At 41.9% G+C, this 15,676-nt stretch overlaps 2 protein-coding genes across 7 annotated transcripts in view; one reads left to right on the top strand and one right to left on the bottom strand.

Moving 5' to 3' along the window:
• The window catches only part of rcbtb1 (regulator of chromosome condensation (RCC1) and BTB (POZ) domain containing protein 1), a 51,771-nt gene extending 43,643 nt beyond the window's left edge, over window positions 1-8,128 (top strand). For 5 of the 6 annotated variants that reach the window (XR_013499873.1, XR_013499874.1, XM_078232159.1 and 2 more), the window contains exons 11-12: window positions 2,669-2,799; window positions 7,025-8,128. Coding sequence is in view for 4 of the 6 variants with exons in the window: in XM_078232159.1 (XP_078088285.1) it covers window positions 2,669-2,799; window positions 7,025-7,165 (272 nt within the window). In the remaining 2 variants the exon portion in view is untranslated. Of the gene's footprint in view, window positions 1-556; window positions 686-2,668; window positions 2,800-7,024 lie in introns of those variants that run through there. The other variant, XM_078232163.1, reaches the window with a different exon arrangement.
• Window positions 8,129-12,516: 4,388 nt separating this feature from the next.
• LOC144506244 (uncharacterized) overlaps window positions 12,517-15,676 on the bottom strand; it is a 172,485-nt gene continuing 169,325 nt past the window's right edge. Inside the window, exon 39 of the mRNA XM_078232103.1 lies at window positions 12,517-15,563. Within this exon, the coding sequence (XP_078088229.1) occupies window positions 15,439-15,563 (125 nt within the window). The 3' untranslated portion in view covers window positions 12,517-15,438. The remainder of the gene's footprint in view (window positions 15,564-15,676) is intronic.

Raw genomic sequence — 15,676 nt, forward strand, 5'->3', positions numbered from 1 at the left:
TCCCGGCTTGGGTCACTGTCTGTGTGGAGTTTGCACGTTCTCCTCGTGTCTGCGTGGGTTTCCTCCGGGTGCTCCGGTTTCCTCCCACAGTCCAAAGATGTGCGGGTTAGGTTGATTGGCCATGCTAAAATTGCCCTTGGTGTCCTGGGATGCGTAGGTTAGAGGGATTATTGGGTAAATATGTAGGGATATGGGGGTAGGGCCTGGGTGGGATTGTGGTCGGTGCAGACTCGATGAGCCGAATGGCCTCTTTCTGTGCTGTAGGGATTCTAAGAATTTAGAGGTGACCAAAGTGGAGGAGAGGGAACGATCTAGGGATGTTAATTATATGGACTTCCAGAAAGCATTTTATAAAGCTCTCTGAGACTGTTAGCTAACTTTGAAGTTCATGGAATTAAAGGCAAATTATTGATCTGATAGGAAATTGGATAAGTGGCAGAAGGTGGACAATAGAGATAATAGACAGGTACTCTAATTGTCAGGATGTGATGAGTGGTGTTCTGCAAGGATATGTGTTGGGGGCTCAGTTATTCACCAAATTTATTAATGACTTTAGATGACTTCGAGGCAGACATTTTAGGAGTGAGATTACAAAACCCTTCTAGCTGCAAAGGGTGGTAGAAGTTTGGAATCTCCTCTGCAAGTGGCATTTGATGATCGATTGGTTATTCAGAATAAGTCAGAGGTAGGTTTTTGTTGGCCAAAGCTATCGGGGATATGAGGTAAAGATGAAATGTGGAGTTGGTTGATAGTAATCTATGATGTGGCTGAATCGCCTACTCTTGTTCTTCTGTCCCTGTTTCCCAAGTTTGCACACAGCAAGATCCCAAATACAGTTGAAATGAAGGGAACGAATCTGCTTTTTGGTAGTTTTGGCTATCGCAGAAATGATGACCAGCTCATTGGATGATACACTGCTCTCTCCTCCATTTGAACGGTTATGCAGGGCCTCAATGTGTTATCCAAAAAAAAAGCAATACTGCACATCCTCAGTAATACATTGAATTGTCAGCCTGGGTTATATACATTAATTCTATAATGAGGCTTGAAACCACAACCACCTTATTAACACCTGAGCCAAGCTGATGCCTAGGATCCTAAACTTGTGGTTTGTTTCCCTACCTCATTAGTTTATATGCTTAATATCCTGCTTGGCATGCTGTTGCAGACATTTATAATTCTTTGTTTAAAGAACTTCTGTAAATTATTAAGCATCACCCTTTCCACTCAAGTCTTCGTACATGTCACCTCCTAAATACATACCCGTCTTTTCCACAACCTTGTTTGAATCTCAACAATCAGTTTTCCACCCATGCTGCAGCGTGGAAGTGATTCTAAATAAAGCCTTCAGTTACACTATCCCCACATATCCTTCTCGACTTCCCTGCAACCTTTGACATGGTTAATGATGAGATTGTCTTCCTGCAATGACCCTCCTCCATTGTCCAGCTGATTTGGAGTGCCCTTGCCTGGATTCCATTATCTACCCAGTGATAGCTAGAGAATCACCTGCAATGGCTTCTCTTCCTGCTCCTGCACTGTTACCATTAGTGTCCCAAAGACCTAGCCTTGGCCCCTCTATATATTTCTCATTTATGCCCTTCAATGGCATCATCTGAATGCACAATGTCAGATTCCCCTGTGCTGATTATACCCAATTTATTGCTTTTAAATATACTTATCACTAATTGACGTTCATGTCATCCTGTCATTCCTACTTTAGTAGTCCAGATTTACCCTTCCTAACCATATATTTTTTTAAAATGTGTATACCTTAGGACCTTTGCCATTAACTGTCGTCTCTATACATCTCAGATGTTGATCTGTTCATTTTTCCTTGGGTGGGGTGGCACAGTGGTTAGCATTGCTGCCTCACAGCGCCAGGGACTCGGGTTCAATTCTGGCCTTGGGTGACTGTGTGGAGCTTGCGCGTCCTCCCCATTTTTGCGTGTGTTTCTTCCGGGTGCTCCGGTTTCCTCCCACAATCCAAAGATGCGCAGGTTAGGTGGATTGGCCATGCTAAACTTGCCCCATAGTGTCCCAGAATGTGCAGGTTAGGGGGATTAGTTGGGTAAATGCAAGAGGTTCTGGGGATAGGGTGGGGGGTGGGCCTGGGTAAGAATCTCTGTCAGAGAGTTGGTACAGACTCGATGGTCTGAATGACCTCTTTCTACGTTGTAGGGATTCTATGTTACAATCTTACATTTGGGATTATTGTAGTTCTTCCGCACACCTTATCCAGTGCTTGCAGTATGGTGCCGAGAATCAAAACCTGTGCTCCATGATGTCAAACACATTCCATTGTAAAATGTTAGTGGATAATATTTCAAGTTGTCATGCTTTATCTTCCTATTGTATTGCTTTGTTCATTGTTCTTTGATTTGTACTCTCTGGTGTCGCATCCAAAGGTTTTGTCAGCATCACCTCTTTTCTGTTCAGCTGAGTTGGCATGAATGGGTGCTATGATTTTCATCTAGTTTTCTATTTGCATAAATTATATGACTTGTGGAAGTGATGTTTAATGTTGGACCCAACAAGCTAGTATTGTATACCTGAGAGGTTCTCGTGCATTAGCTTTTTAAATTGTATTTTTGCTCAAATTGAATTTTAGAGGCTCTTGCGTTCGGTTTTTCCATCCTGCAATCATAATTAGATTTATGTTTCACAGGACTTTTGGATTTGGCTACTTCTTACTGTGAAAACAAGGTGAAAAAACTGTGCCAGGAGATAATTAAGAGAGGCATTACTGTGGAGAATGCCTTTTTATTGCTCTCAGCAGCTGTCCGATATGATGCAAAGGTGAGAACATCTTCAATACTGGCGATTTTTATTTAATCTAACCATTGTGGCTTTTAAATGGAATTGCACTGGATTTCATACTCATTGTTAGAACAGACTTTGTGAACTCCCAATCTGCAACAGATTTTTGTATGTCTGGTAATCATCAGATTCTGAGAAGAGGTTCATCTCAATATATCTAATCATAAATATTCTAACTATAGGAGCTTAGTGACTGTAATAAAACAAGGCTGTTTGCCCCATGAGCCCAACTTCATACAGATTCTGTCTTTGATTTGGTTTTGGACTTGCATCCTCCACCGAATTCTCTCTCCCTTCCCCTAATCCCTTCGCTATTTCCCTTCTTCCCTTCCTTCCCTCTTCCACTTCTCAGCTCACCTCCTCCCCACCCCTCCACTTCCCTTCTCTTACCCTCTTTCCCTCCCCTTTCTCTATCCCCTCTTCTCTCCCTCTTGCTCTCCCTCTTGCCCCTCTCCCTTGTGAGCTGGTGGATGTTACAAAGCTAGGGAAGGGCAATGCAATAAAGGGATATGAAACACAAGGAGAATTTTAAACTTGAAGCATTGTAGACAAGGATCCAGTGTAGGTCGACAAACGCAGGAGTGATGGGAAAACAAAGCTTGGTGTGAGTTAGGACACAGGCAGTAGTTTTGGATTAGCTCAAGTTTATGGAGGGTAAGAGGAGGGCCAGGAGAACATCTGAATGGTCAGCTCTAAAGTTAACACAGATGTGTAAGAGGGTTTCAGCAGCAGTTGAGCTGAGACAGTGCGGAGTCTGGTGATGATACATCAGTCATATTGATAGCTGAGTTGAAAACTTACACCAGGATTAAATATGCCACGGAGATTACAAATGACCTCAGGCAGTGACCAGAGAGAGCGATTGAAGTTTGTGTGGGGACCAAAGATAATGGTAGGGGAAGCTTCTAGAGAATTGGTGGTGAGGTAGAGCAGGGTGCCATCAGCATACATATGGAATATATATGTAGGTATGCATGTGCACATTTTTAGTATCCTGAGTTGCCTATGTATTCATAAAATTATAGAATCCCTACAGTGCAGAAGGAGGCCATTCACTCTTTCGAGTTTGCAACAACTATTAACAGAGCTTCCACCCAGGCCCTATCCCTGTAACCCCACGTATTGATCCTACTAAACCCCCTAACCTACACATCTTGGGACACTAAGAGGCAATTTAGCATGGCCAATCCACCTATTGCACATCTTTGGACTGTGGGAGGAAACCGGAGCACCCGGAGGAAACCCACGCAGACATAGGGAGAACGTGCAGATTCCACACAGTCACCCAAGGCCAGAATCGAACCTGGATTCTTGGAGCTGTGGGGCAGCAGTGCCACGCACTGCCACCGTGCCATCCATATTATTTATTTATACACACCAGATTTTCATTTAATGCCATTCGGAACCCATATTGGTATCCTCTGCTCAATAATTTTAATCTTATCCCCTTTGACCTAGTTAAGTACTCTGTTTATATATTTAAGTATTTTTATGTACTTACTGCTGTCCCTTGGTTTTAAATTTTGGACGCCTTTCCTTTCTGCAGCAAATTCCCTAGTCATTAATTTATACACAATTAACATACAGCGTGTTGCAAACATCCATCACTTGAGTTACAGAAATCCAAATTCTGTACAACTCTCCTAATCCTTTCTTGTTTCTTCCTGCTGAACTCTGCCCTGGCCATGGCTTCGTATGAAGGACTTGCAATGGCAGTGTGACAGTGTTCAAAATTCTTTTCCATTTTAAAGCAATTGACTCGCACTCTATTAACCCGTAACCTGAGTACTGAGAGGTTCTAGCCCTGGGCCTACCATGAACACTTTTCCCTTTACAGACGACCAGCAGCTGCTGGCCTCATTTCAAGTAAAGTTCCCAAATGCAAGACTCCCAGCAGGCAGTTTAACTCCAGACAGATTCAAAGACCCTGGCTAAAGTTTAGATACTCTATTACAGAGTGGCTATTTTCCTGTCAGCTGCCATTGTCAAATCATTTTATTTTCTCATGCCCACTGGAAAGGTTGACGTCATGTTCAAACTGGCTGCACATGACCAGAAAGCATTCTTCAGATCAGTTCATCGACATCATGTGGCGAGTGGATGACGATCGTGTCAGTTATTAACTGCGCACTCTCTGTTTGTAGGATGTTTTCCCCTTTTGAAAGGATCTAGGAGATACCATACACAGTTTTTTAAAAAAAATTAGGGATCTCCCATTTAAGACAAGAGATGAGAACTTCTCTTCATAGAATCATAGAAACCCTACAGTGCAGAAGGAGGCCATTCGGCCCATCGAGTCTGCACCGACCACAATCCCACCCAGGCCCTACCCCCACATATTTACCTGCTAATCCCCACATCCCAGGACTCTAAGGGGCAATTTTTAACCTGGCCAATCAACCTAACCCGCACATCTTTGGACTGAGAGAGGAAACCGGAGCACCCGGAGGAAACCCACGCAGACACGAGGAGAATGTGCAAACTCCACACAGACAGTGACCCGAGCCGGGAATCGAACCCGGGACCCTGGAGCTGTGAAGCAGTAGTGCTAACCACTGTGCTACCGTGCCGCCCTCTCAAGGTCAATAGACTGTGCAATTCTCTTCCCCAGCAAGCAGTGGGGCTGGGTTGTTGAATATATGATGTGGAGATGCCGGTGTTGGACTGGGGTAAACACAGTAAGAAGTTTAACAACACCAGGTTAAAGTCCAACAGGTTTATTTGGTAGCAAAAGCCACAAGCCTTCGGAGCCTTAAGCTCCTTCTTCAGGTGAGTGGGAATTCTGTTCACAAACAGGGCATATAAAGACACAAACTCAATTTACAGAATAATGGTTGGAATGCGAATACTTACAGCTAATCAAGTCCTAAAGGTACAAACAATGTGAGTGGAGAGAGCATTAAGACAGGTTAAAGAGATGTGTATTGTCTCCAGACAGGACAGCCAGTGAGACTCTGCAAGTCCAGGCAAGCTGTGGGGATTACAGATAGTGTGACATGAACCCAATATCACGGTTGAGGCCGTCCTCATGTGTGCGGAACTTGGCTATTAGTTTCTGCTCAACGACTCTGCGCTGTTGTGTGTCGTGAAGGCCGCCTTGGAGAACACTTACCTGAATATCAGAGGCCGAATGCCCGTGACCACTGAAGTGCTCCCCAACAGGAAGAGAACCGCTCGACAATCACCAGGCAAGACTGTTCTCTTCCTGTTGGGGAGTACTTCAGCGGTCACGGGCATTCGGCCTCTGATATTCGGGTAAGCGTTCTCCAAGGCGGCCTTCACGACACACGACAGCGCAGAGTCGCTGAGCAGAAACTGATAGCCAAGTTCCGCACACATGAGGACGGCCTCAACCAGGATATTGGGTTCATGTCACACTATCTGTAATCCCCACAGCTTGCCTGGACTTTCAGAGTCTCACTGGTTGTCCTGTCTGGAGACAATACACATCTCTTTAACCTGTCTTAATGCTCTCTCCACTCACATTGTTTGTACCTTTAGACTTGATTAGCTACAAGTATTCGCATTCCAACCATTATTCTGTAAATTGCGTTTGTGTCTTTATATGCCCTGTTTGTGAACAGAATTCCCACTCACCTGAAGAAGGAGCTTAAGGCTCCGAAAGCTTGTGGCTTTTGCTACCAAATAAACCTGTTGGACTTTAAGTTGTTGAATATATTCAAGGTTGCGTTAGACATTTTTTGATCAATAAGGGAGTGTAGCGTTATGGGGAAGCCTGCAAGAAAAGGAGTTGAGGCCACAATATGATCTTATTGAATGATGGAGCAGGCTCGAGGGGTAAATGGCCTGCTCCTAACTCTTGTGCTTAAACTTTTTCCAACAAGGGAATGGTGGCTGCCAAGTAACGGCATGCTTGTGAACGTGATGTACAGTCACAACAATAGCAATTGAACCCACAGGCTCACAAGCGTGCTGCTAATAACTACACTTACTTCATGGACCACCCTTCAAAGCAACTAGAAAAGGGAGAGAGGCTCACGTAAGGGACTGTGTGATAGTGTTTGGGAACTTCAGATCAAACAAGTTTAGTATCTAAGATAGTAACTTTGAGCTGGAACCCTGTTTTTCCCTGGGCTATGCTGTTGGCTGCAATGCAGAATGTTTCCCTATTTCTGCCTTCATGTCCAATGTTCTCTTGTGCTACTAGGAAGTATTAATTTGAAATTTCTTCTTTTGTATCTAGGATTTAGAAGAATTTTGCTTCAAATTCTGTATGAATCATTTGACTGCAGTCACCAACACTGATGCGTTTTGGCAAATGGATGGAGCTCTCCTGAAAGAAATCATTGGAAAAGCAAGCAAATGTGGAGCTTTCAGAAACTGAATTAATCTGAGTAGAAATACTCAAGCGTTGTTGAAAATGTACTTTTCCCATAACTTAGTGGGAATCTGATACAACTTCTGTGAAATATTCCACTGAGCCCAACTGTAGAACATTATATGACTATAAGTATGATACGGATAACAGGTGGATATAAAGGTTTGGCATATTCTCCGAAAATTGCAGCAACATAAATTAACTTGTTCAACGTAATTGAAAAGATTGGACTACAATTGTAGCTCATTGCTTGACTGCACTTAGTTTCCTGGATGTAAATAATTATATATCTGATCTGTGCAGCAAGGAAATGTTTATAATAAACCTACATGATCATGTATATAGTTTTACTAAATCAGACAGCTGAATTGTTCCCTTTTTAGCTAGCAATTGTGTGACAGTGACTCCATCTCATTTTGAATCAAGCTTCTATTTAGCTTCACAAAGTTGACCAACAGAACCAAATTACTGCCAAGTTTCCAAAGAAACCGTCATGACATTGCCAGAATTGTTAACTCGTTTTTTAAATTGAAATGCGTAAAGATCCTATTGCCAGAATTATAAGGCTGTGCTTTCGTTGGTGGGTATCAGTTGCACCTTTGCAACTCCTTTCATGGGTTCAGGTCTAGATATTGGAGATACCTCAGTATATTGACCTGCAATGTAGTCTGAATAGCAGGACCTTGCAAAAAAAAGAAAAATATCAAAAAGCTTGACATCCACTCTGCACTCGTATGGGTGTACAGTTGGTTGCAAAATGAACTCTGTGTCAGTCATGCTTTCAAAAGACCATTCCGATTGTGTGCTGTTACTAACATGGTAAGTTTGCTTTACAATTGCAAATTATATTTATCTTCTCATTCTGAAAATGGTGACTGCAAATTGTTCTGCAGTTTCAGTATTCCATGCTTTGTGGATTTAATTGGGATAATAGCATATTATATTAAACTGTACAAACTGATTTTGCACAAGAAAGTGAATGGTCATTTGTGTTTTTGGATATTGGAAAGCTGGCCCAGATCATGAGCAAGTTGGTGCATTAATTTATAAAATATCAGAACATAAGGAATAGGAGTAGGGCCTGCTCAACCATTCAATAAGATTAGCTATTCTGATAATGGCCTTAATTCCACTTTACTGCAGGGCCCCCAAAATCCTTGACTCCCTTGTCAATCAAAAATCTGTAACTCAGCCTTAAATATAGTCAATGACCCAACATCCACTGCTCGCTGGAGAAGGGAAGATAGGATCCCTACAGTCAGAAGGAGGCCATTTGGCCCATTGAGTCGGCACCAACTCTCTGACTTTCTTACTTCAGCCCTCTATCCTGCCCTATCCCCGTAACCTCACACATTTATTGTGGCTAATCCATCTAGGTACGTATCTTGGAACACTAAGGGGCAATTTAGCACGGCTAATCCACCAAACCTGTACATCTCGAAACTAGGAGGAAACTGGAGCACCCGGAGGGAACCCACACAGACATGGGGAGAATGTGCAAACTGCACATAGTCACCCAAGGCCAGAGTTGAACCCAGGTCTCTGGTGCTGTGAGGCAGCAGTTCTAACCACTGCGCCAGCATGCTGCCCAAAAGATCTCCAAAGACTAATGACCCTCTGAGAGAAGAAATCCCTCTTCATCTCTGTCTTAAATGGCAGACTGTTTTAAACACTCCCTTGTTTCTAGAATCTCCCATGAGAAGTAATATCTTCACAGCATCCACCCTGTCAAGCCCCCTCAGAATCTTGAATGTTTCAATTAGATCACCTCTCATTCTTGTAAACACCAATGAGTACTGGCTCAATCTTAGTGAGTCTGGGGAATGAGTAATGGAAAATAAGGAAATGGCAGATAAATTGAACAGGTGTTTTGCATCAATTTTCACTTCAGTGGACACAAGTAACAATAAACAGCTGAGGAAGAGAGTTCCAAATACACTCAACCCTCAGAAGAAAATTCTCCTAATCTCCGTCTGAAATGGGTGACCCATAGTTCTTCCATTCTTCCACAAGAGAAGACATCTTTCCACGTCCAGTCTGTCATGAATCTCGTATGTTTCAATCAAATCTACTCTTCTTTACTTCCTGTAGACAGGATAAGTGGGGGAAGCAATCACACTTTCTTCTGGCCTTATAGGCTAATTGGTGTATATAGATTATTTTGTGGTGATATTTTAATATTATTTTGCTCTTGAAATGTTTTAATTTTTTTTGTAATCATGAATTTCCACCCCTCTGGATCAGGTAGGATATATGTCAGTTCTGACCTATTCAATATGCTGCAAATAATACATGCTTTTTGTCTATAGAGAGCACTGGCTGGTCTACTGTTTCCCAAATAGGCAGGGTTAAGAACAAGAAAAGAAATACAGTGGATGAGGTGGAGGGCTGTTGTAGGCTGCAAAGAGATATAGGTAGGATGCAGAGCTGGGCTGAAAAATGGCAAATGGAGTTTAACCCTGACAAATGCGAGGTGATTCATTTTGGTAGGACAAATTTAAATGTGGATTACAGGGTCAAAGGTAGGGTTCTGAAGAATGTGGAGGAACAGAGAGATCTTGGGGTTCATATCCATAGATCTCTGAAGGTTGCCACTCAAGTGGATAGAGCCGTGAAGAAGGCCTATAGTGTGTTGGCGTTCATTAACAGGGGGTTTGAGTTTAGGAGCTGTGGGGTTATGCTGCAACTGTACAGGACCTTGGTGAGACCACATTTGGAATATTGTGTGCAGTTCTGGTCACCTCACTACAAGAAGGATGTGGAGACACTGGAAAGAGTGCAAAGGAGATTTACCAGGATGCTGCCTGGTTTGGAGGGTAGGTCTTATGAGGAAAGGTTGAGGGAACTTGGGCTTTTCTCTTTGGAGCGGAGGAGGTTGAGAGGAGACTTGATAGAGGTTTATAAGATGATGAGGGGGATAGATAGAGTGAACGTTCAAAGACTATTTCCTCGGGTGAATGGAGCGGTAACTAGGAGGCATAACTATAGGGTTCATGGTGGGAGATATAGGAAGGATGTCCGAGGTAGGTTTTTTACTCAGAGAGTGGTTGGGGTGTGGAATGAACTGCCTGCAGGGATAGTGGAGTCAGAAACTTTAGGAACATTTAAGAAGCTATTGGATAGGCACATGGAGTACTTCGCGATGATAGGGAGGAAATAGCTTGATCTGGGTTTCAGACAAAGCTCGGCACAACATCGTGGGCCGAAGGGCCTGTTCTGTGCTGTACTGTTCTATGTAACTCTTCATAATCGCAGCAACAAATCAAGCATGAGGGACACTCATCCGACAAAGGATTGATTCTCTGTCTTATAGCTCTAATTGTTACTCACCTCTGTGCTGGAGGGACCCCTTACCCAGCTGACCGGCATGTCCTTAAATCTGCTTGTTTTTCTGGGTGTGTATATAACTTTTGATAGCAGTTGTGCATCTTGTTTTTACAGGTTTGATGATGGTGGTCTCTATGGCCACAGGGTTATGATTGAAAAGCAGCAATGATTAACAGGTAATGGTGGTGTCATAGGCAACACCTTGCTGGTACCATGACAAGCCATAGCATAAATTATGTTTTAAGGAATAAAGTTAAGCACAAATTAGAAAGGAAAAGGTAACTGTTGTTTCATTGTATCCTGATCCGAGCAACCTAACCGAACATATTCACGATGACACAGAAATTCCCACCACAGAACTTCTTCAAAAAGTAGTTTTGATAAAATAGCATGATTCAGATTACATTTTGATGTAATATTAGATTCAGTTACACAGACTCAGTGGAAAGAAATATAAATTTGCATTAATATAGTGACATTTCCAGATGTCAGCCATTTAAATACTTTTGAATGTAGCCACTGTTGTAAGCTGAGAAATGTAGGATTCAACAAACAGCAATGACATTCAAGAGGTTGCTCTGTAAATAACCTGAGCTTTATCACAGATCTAGTTAATGTTAGTTCCTATTTTTCATACTAGGAACTGACAGATATGAAGCGAGCAAAACAAAATATCCAGATGACTGGAAGACATTAAGAGAGAAATAAAACTAAAATGGACAAATTTGTACACGTGGCTGGCATGTTCTCAAGCTGTGTTAATCCAGTGGCCCAAGTTGGACACCCATTCATCTTGGCTGCTTCCACTTGTCATAAGTTGAAGATGTGGAAATTTGCAAATCAGACATGAAATTTTATTACTGTATGGTAGCAAAATGTGGTGCCTTAGGATAAGAGATAAACAACATTCGTTAGTGGCAGAATTACTTACCTGAGATATTTTAGATATTTTTGGGCTCCAACAGCTTAGAAACAATATATGTAGTAACAAAAGCAAAAAAAAATGGATGTTTGAAAATCTGAAACTAAAATGGAAAATCTAGGGAACACAGAACTGATCTGTCAGCAACTGTGTAGAGAACAGGCGTGTTGATGTTTCGGGTGTGGATCCAGTGCAGGAACATGGAAGATATTACAGAAGAACGACATTTAAAATGGAAAGGAACAAATGAAGGTAAGAGGAAAGTACAAATAAAAATTGGATTTGTATTCAAGTAAGAAAATTAAAAGGCTAAATGGCAGAAATAATAGCATTAGATAATTAGAAGCATGATATTGTAGAATGAAAAGATGAGAAAGTTGATAAGGAAGGTAGAACAGGAAATAGAAGCTTGGGAGAAGCTTTTCTTTCTTGAATACAAATCCAATTTTTATTTGTACTTTCCTCTTACCTTCATTTGTTCCTTTCCATTTTAAATGTCGTTCTTCTGCAATATCTTCCATGTTCCTGCACTGGATCCACACCCGAAACATCAACACGCCTGTTCTCTACACAGTTGCTGACAGATCAGTTGCGTGTTCCCTAGATTTTCCATTTTAGTTTCAGATTTTCAAACATCCATTTTCTTTTGCTTTTGTTTTGGACCATCCCCAGCTCCTATCAATGTGTGGCAATGACACTTTGTCATAAAAGTGAGTTGGTGTGTGTTGGAGTCAAACAACTTGGTTTCACAGTCTGTATACCATATACTAAAAAGGTTGGCACAGTCTTATCGACCAAACACCGATTTAATTAGAAAATATACAGAGCCTAATCATTGACCTTTCTTCTGAAGGTCATTTGATTTGATTTATTATTGTCACATGTATTAGCACACAGTGAAAAGTATTGTTTCCTGTGCGCTGTACAGACAAAGCATAATGTTCATAGAGAAGAAAAGGAGAGTGTGCAGAATGTAATGTTACAGTTATAGCTAGGGTGTAGAGAAAGATCAACTTAATGCGAGGTAGATCCATTCAAAAGTCTGATGGCAGCAGGGAAGAAAGAAGCTGTTCTTGAATCGGTTGGTACATGTCCTCAGACTCTTGTATCTTTTTCCCGATGGAAGAAGTTGGAAGAGAGAATGTCCGGGGTGCGCGGGGTCCTTAATTATGCTGGCTGCTTTGCCGAGGCAGCGGGAAGTGTAGACAGTGTCAATGGGTGGGAAACTGGTTTGAGTGATGGACAGGGATTCGTTCAGGATCCTTTGTAATTTTTTGCGGTCTTGGATAGAGTAGGAGCCATACCAAGCTGTGACACAACCGGAACGAATACTTTCTATGGTGCATCTGTGAAAGTTGGTGAGAGTTGACGTGGACCTACCAAGTTTCCTTGATCTTCTGGAAAAAGTAGAGGCGTTGGTGAGTTTTCTTAATTGTAGTGTCAACATGGGGGGAACCAGGACAGGTTGTTGGTGATCTGGACAACTTAAAAACTTGAAGCTCTTGATCATTTCTACTTCAATGGAATAGAAGTCTTGACAAAGCAGAGTCTTGTATTTTTACACAACGCAATGTCAGTTTTAACAGACATAAATTTAGCAGACAAGCTATTTTAAAATGGAAGAGAATCCCCAAGTAGGTCCTGCCAGAGGATGTGTTCCACTACATCCCCCACACAATTCTTTTTGAAAGCATTACTTTCCAAACTCTTTTTTACTGGATTCCTGTCTTTTGTCATGGTACACAAGATAATCTTCAGACAAAATTCTCATTAACACTAACTTTATTTAGAAAATGAACTCCAAGGAATCAACCTCCGTGCATCTGTTTACGCAAGAGTAACGGAACATCAGGCTTTTTTATCAAAAATATTTTAGTAAAAAAGAGGCTAATCTTAAATACACCACAAAATGAAAATCTAAGAACTTAGCTCTTTCAAAGAGCTGGCATAGGTACAATGGGCCAAATGGCCTCATTTACTTTAAGATTGTGATTTTAAATTAGTAATAATCACTTCATGTATGACCTGTCCTGGTTCCCCCAATGTTGACACTACAATTAAGAAAACCCACCAACATTCTCTACCAGAAAGAAACGCATCCCTATGTAAAAATAACCCAACTCGGAGTAAGGTCACACCAAGTAAAGGAATACTACATCATAGGAACCTTTTCTTAACAGTAGAGGAACGGAATAAAATTTTTACTCCTGTAATGATTGTACAAAAGACAGCCATAAAGTCCGAGCTCTTGTAAGTTGTGATATTACAGTGAAAGCATTCAACTGACAAACTAAAAGGATTAGCATTCATACATCTTTCACAAACTTGACATTGCTGTTTGCTATGCTGCAGTCTTAGTTCTGTACTTGGCAAACATAAATCATCTGACTGCAATGTACATTCAGTTTAGCTTCTTGTCATGATTTTTGGTTACACTTTTAACTCAAATTTTAACGTACAAATTAATAATGTAAACATTTTAGAATGTAAATCCTGCTGGTAACAGTGTAGTTGCAGGGTCAGGCCAGCAGCCAGTGTTGTGAAGCAAGGCATTACATTCTCTCTCCAAACTGAGTAACTTACCATGCATTGGATGAATTAGATTTGCTCTTGCATACAAACCGTCAAATAGATTTTGCAGTCTCACCCTCAGAAGAAATTCTTTCTCATCTCAATCTTAAATGGGTGACTTCAGTTCTAGATTTCCCCATAGAACATAGAAAGCCACAGCACAAACAGGCCCTTCGGCCCACAAGTTGCGCCGATCACATCCCCACCTCTAGGCCTATCTATAGCCCTCAATCCCATTAAATCCCATGTACTCATCCAGAAGTCTCTTAAAAGACCCCAACGAGTTTGCCTCCACCACCACCGACGTCAGCCGATTCCACTCACCCACCACCCTCTGAGTGAAAAACTTACCCCTGACATCCCCCCTGTACCTACCCCCCAGCACCTTAAACCTGTGTCCTCTCGTAGCAACCATTTCAGCCCTTGGAAATAGCCTCTGAGAGTCCACCCTATCCAGACCCCTCAACATCTTGTAAACCTCTATCAGGTCACCTCTCATCCTTCGTCTCTCCAGGGAGAAGAGAGGGAAACATCCTCTCAGCATCTACCCTATCAATCACCCCTCAGAAAAATATGATCACGTCTCATTCTTCTGAGCTCCACTGAGTATAGCAGGAGGGGTATAGACGGAGGGAGAAAATGTTCTTACTCGTCGAAGGATTGACATGGTAGAAAGAGAAGGACAGGGCGTAGATTTAGAGTAAATGGCAAGAAAAGCACCATGAGCAAAAGCTTTTTCAGAGTTATGATCTGAAAAGCACTGCCTGCACATACAGTGGAGACAGGTTCAATGGAAACATTCAAAAGAATTATCTGAAAAGGAAGTGTGTGCAGGGTTTTGCAGAGAAGGCAAAAGGCACTAGGTTAATTGCTCATTCAGATAGTCAAGCAGATAACAGTCTGTGATAACATTGTGCTTAGATGTTGTAGAGTAGATTGTAATTATCATGTGGTTGGCTGGTGAAAATGGTTCATTTTGACCTGCCCTAAACACTGTGCTTCAGGTCACTGTGATATCAGGTGACCAGAGGCCAAACTGATAGGAAGGTCCATCATGGGGGTGCAGCCCAGAAAAATGTCCTGCTGCACAAAGGATTGATGAAGCCGGAAGTCCACCACGAACCATCCAGTAAGTCATTAAAATCACATCAGGGTACAATGGATGTTGTAGGATCCCATTCTGCATAAAGTAAAAGGCTCCTGCCAATTCAGACCAGATATATCTCAGCCAGCAAAAATCCCCACCAACGTAAGCTCCCAGGAAGGCAAGTTGACCACCTCCTTTCTAGCTCCACCACTGGCTCAAATCTACTCGGCGACTTGGGATTTAAAAGCCCCAGAATGTACATGCACAGTTTGATACTGTGCTGCTTATTGCCAATGTACAAAACTTCACAACTTGTAATAACAAATATAGCTTCAGTGTGGGACAGATAGGATGGTGGTAAACTTGGTGGTGTCATTTCTCTTTGTGAGACTTCTGATTCAGTGATCCAGCTAGCTTTCTCATCTCCTCAACAAGGAATTCTCTTCTTTGCAAAGATATTTTTTCTTCTTCAAGATGTTGCAAGTTTTGATGTATTTCTGTTAAGGGAGAAAACATAATGGGAGTGAAGATTTTGTTGAATAAAGGCATTTATATAGCACCTTTCAGAACCAGTCATCAATGTCGATTTGAAATATAGTCACTGTAGAAA

The sequence above is a fragment of the Mustelus asterias genome, chromosome 17 (genome assembly GCF_964213995.1).
Source record: "Mustelus asterias chromosome 17, sMusAst1.hap1.1, whole genome shotgun sequence".
NCBI classification, from domain to species: Eukaryota; Metazoa; Chordata; class Chondrichthyes; order Carcharhiniformes; family Triakidae; genus Mustelus; species Mustelus asterias.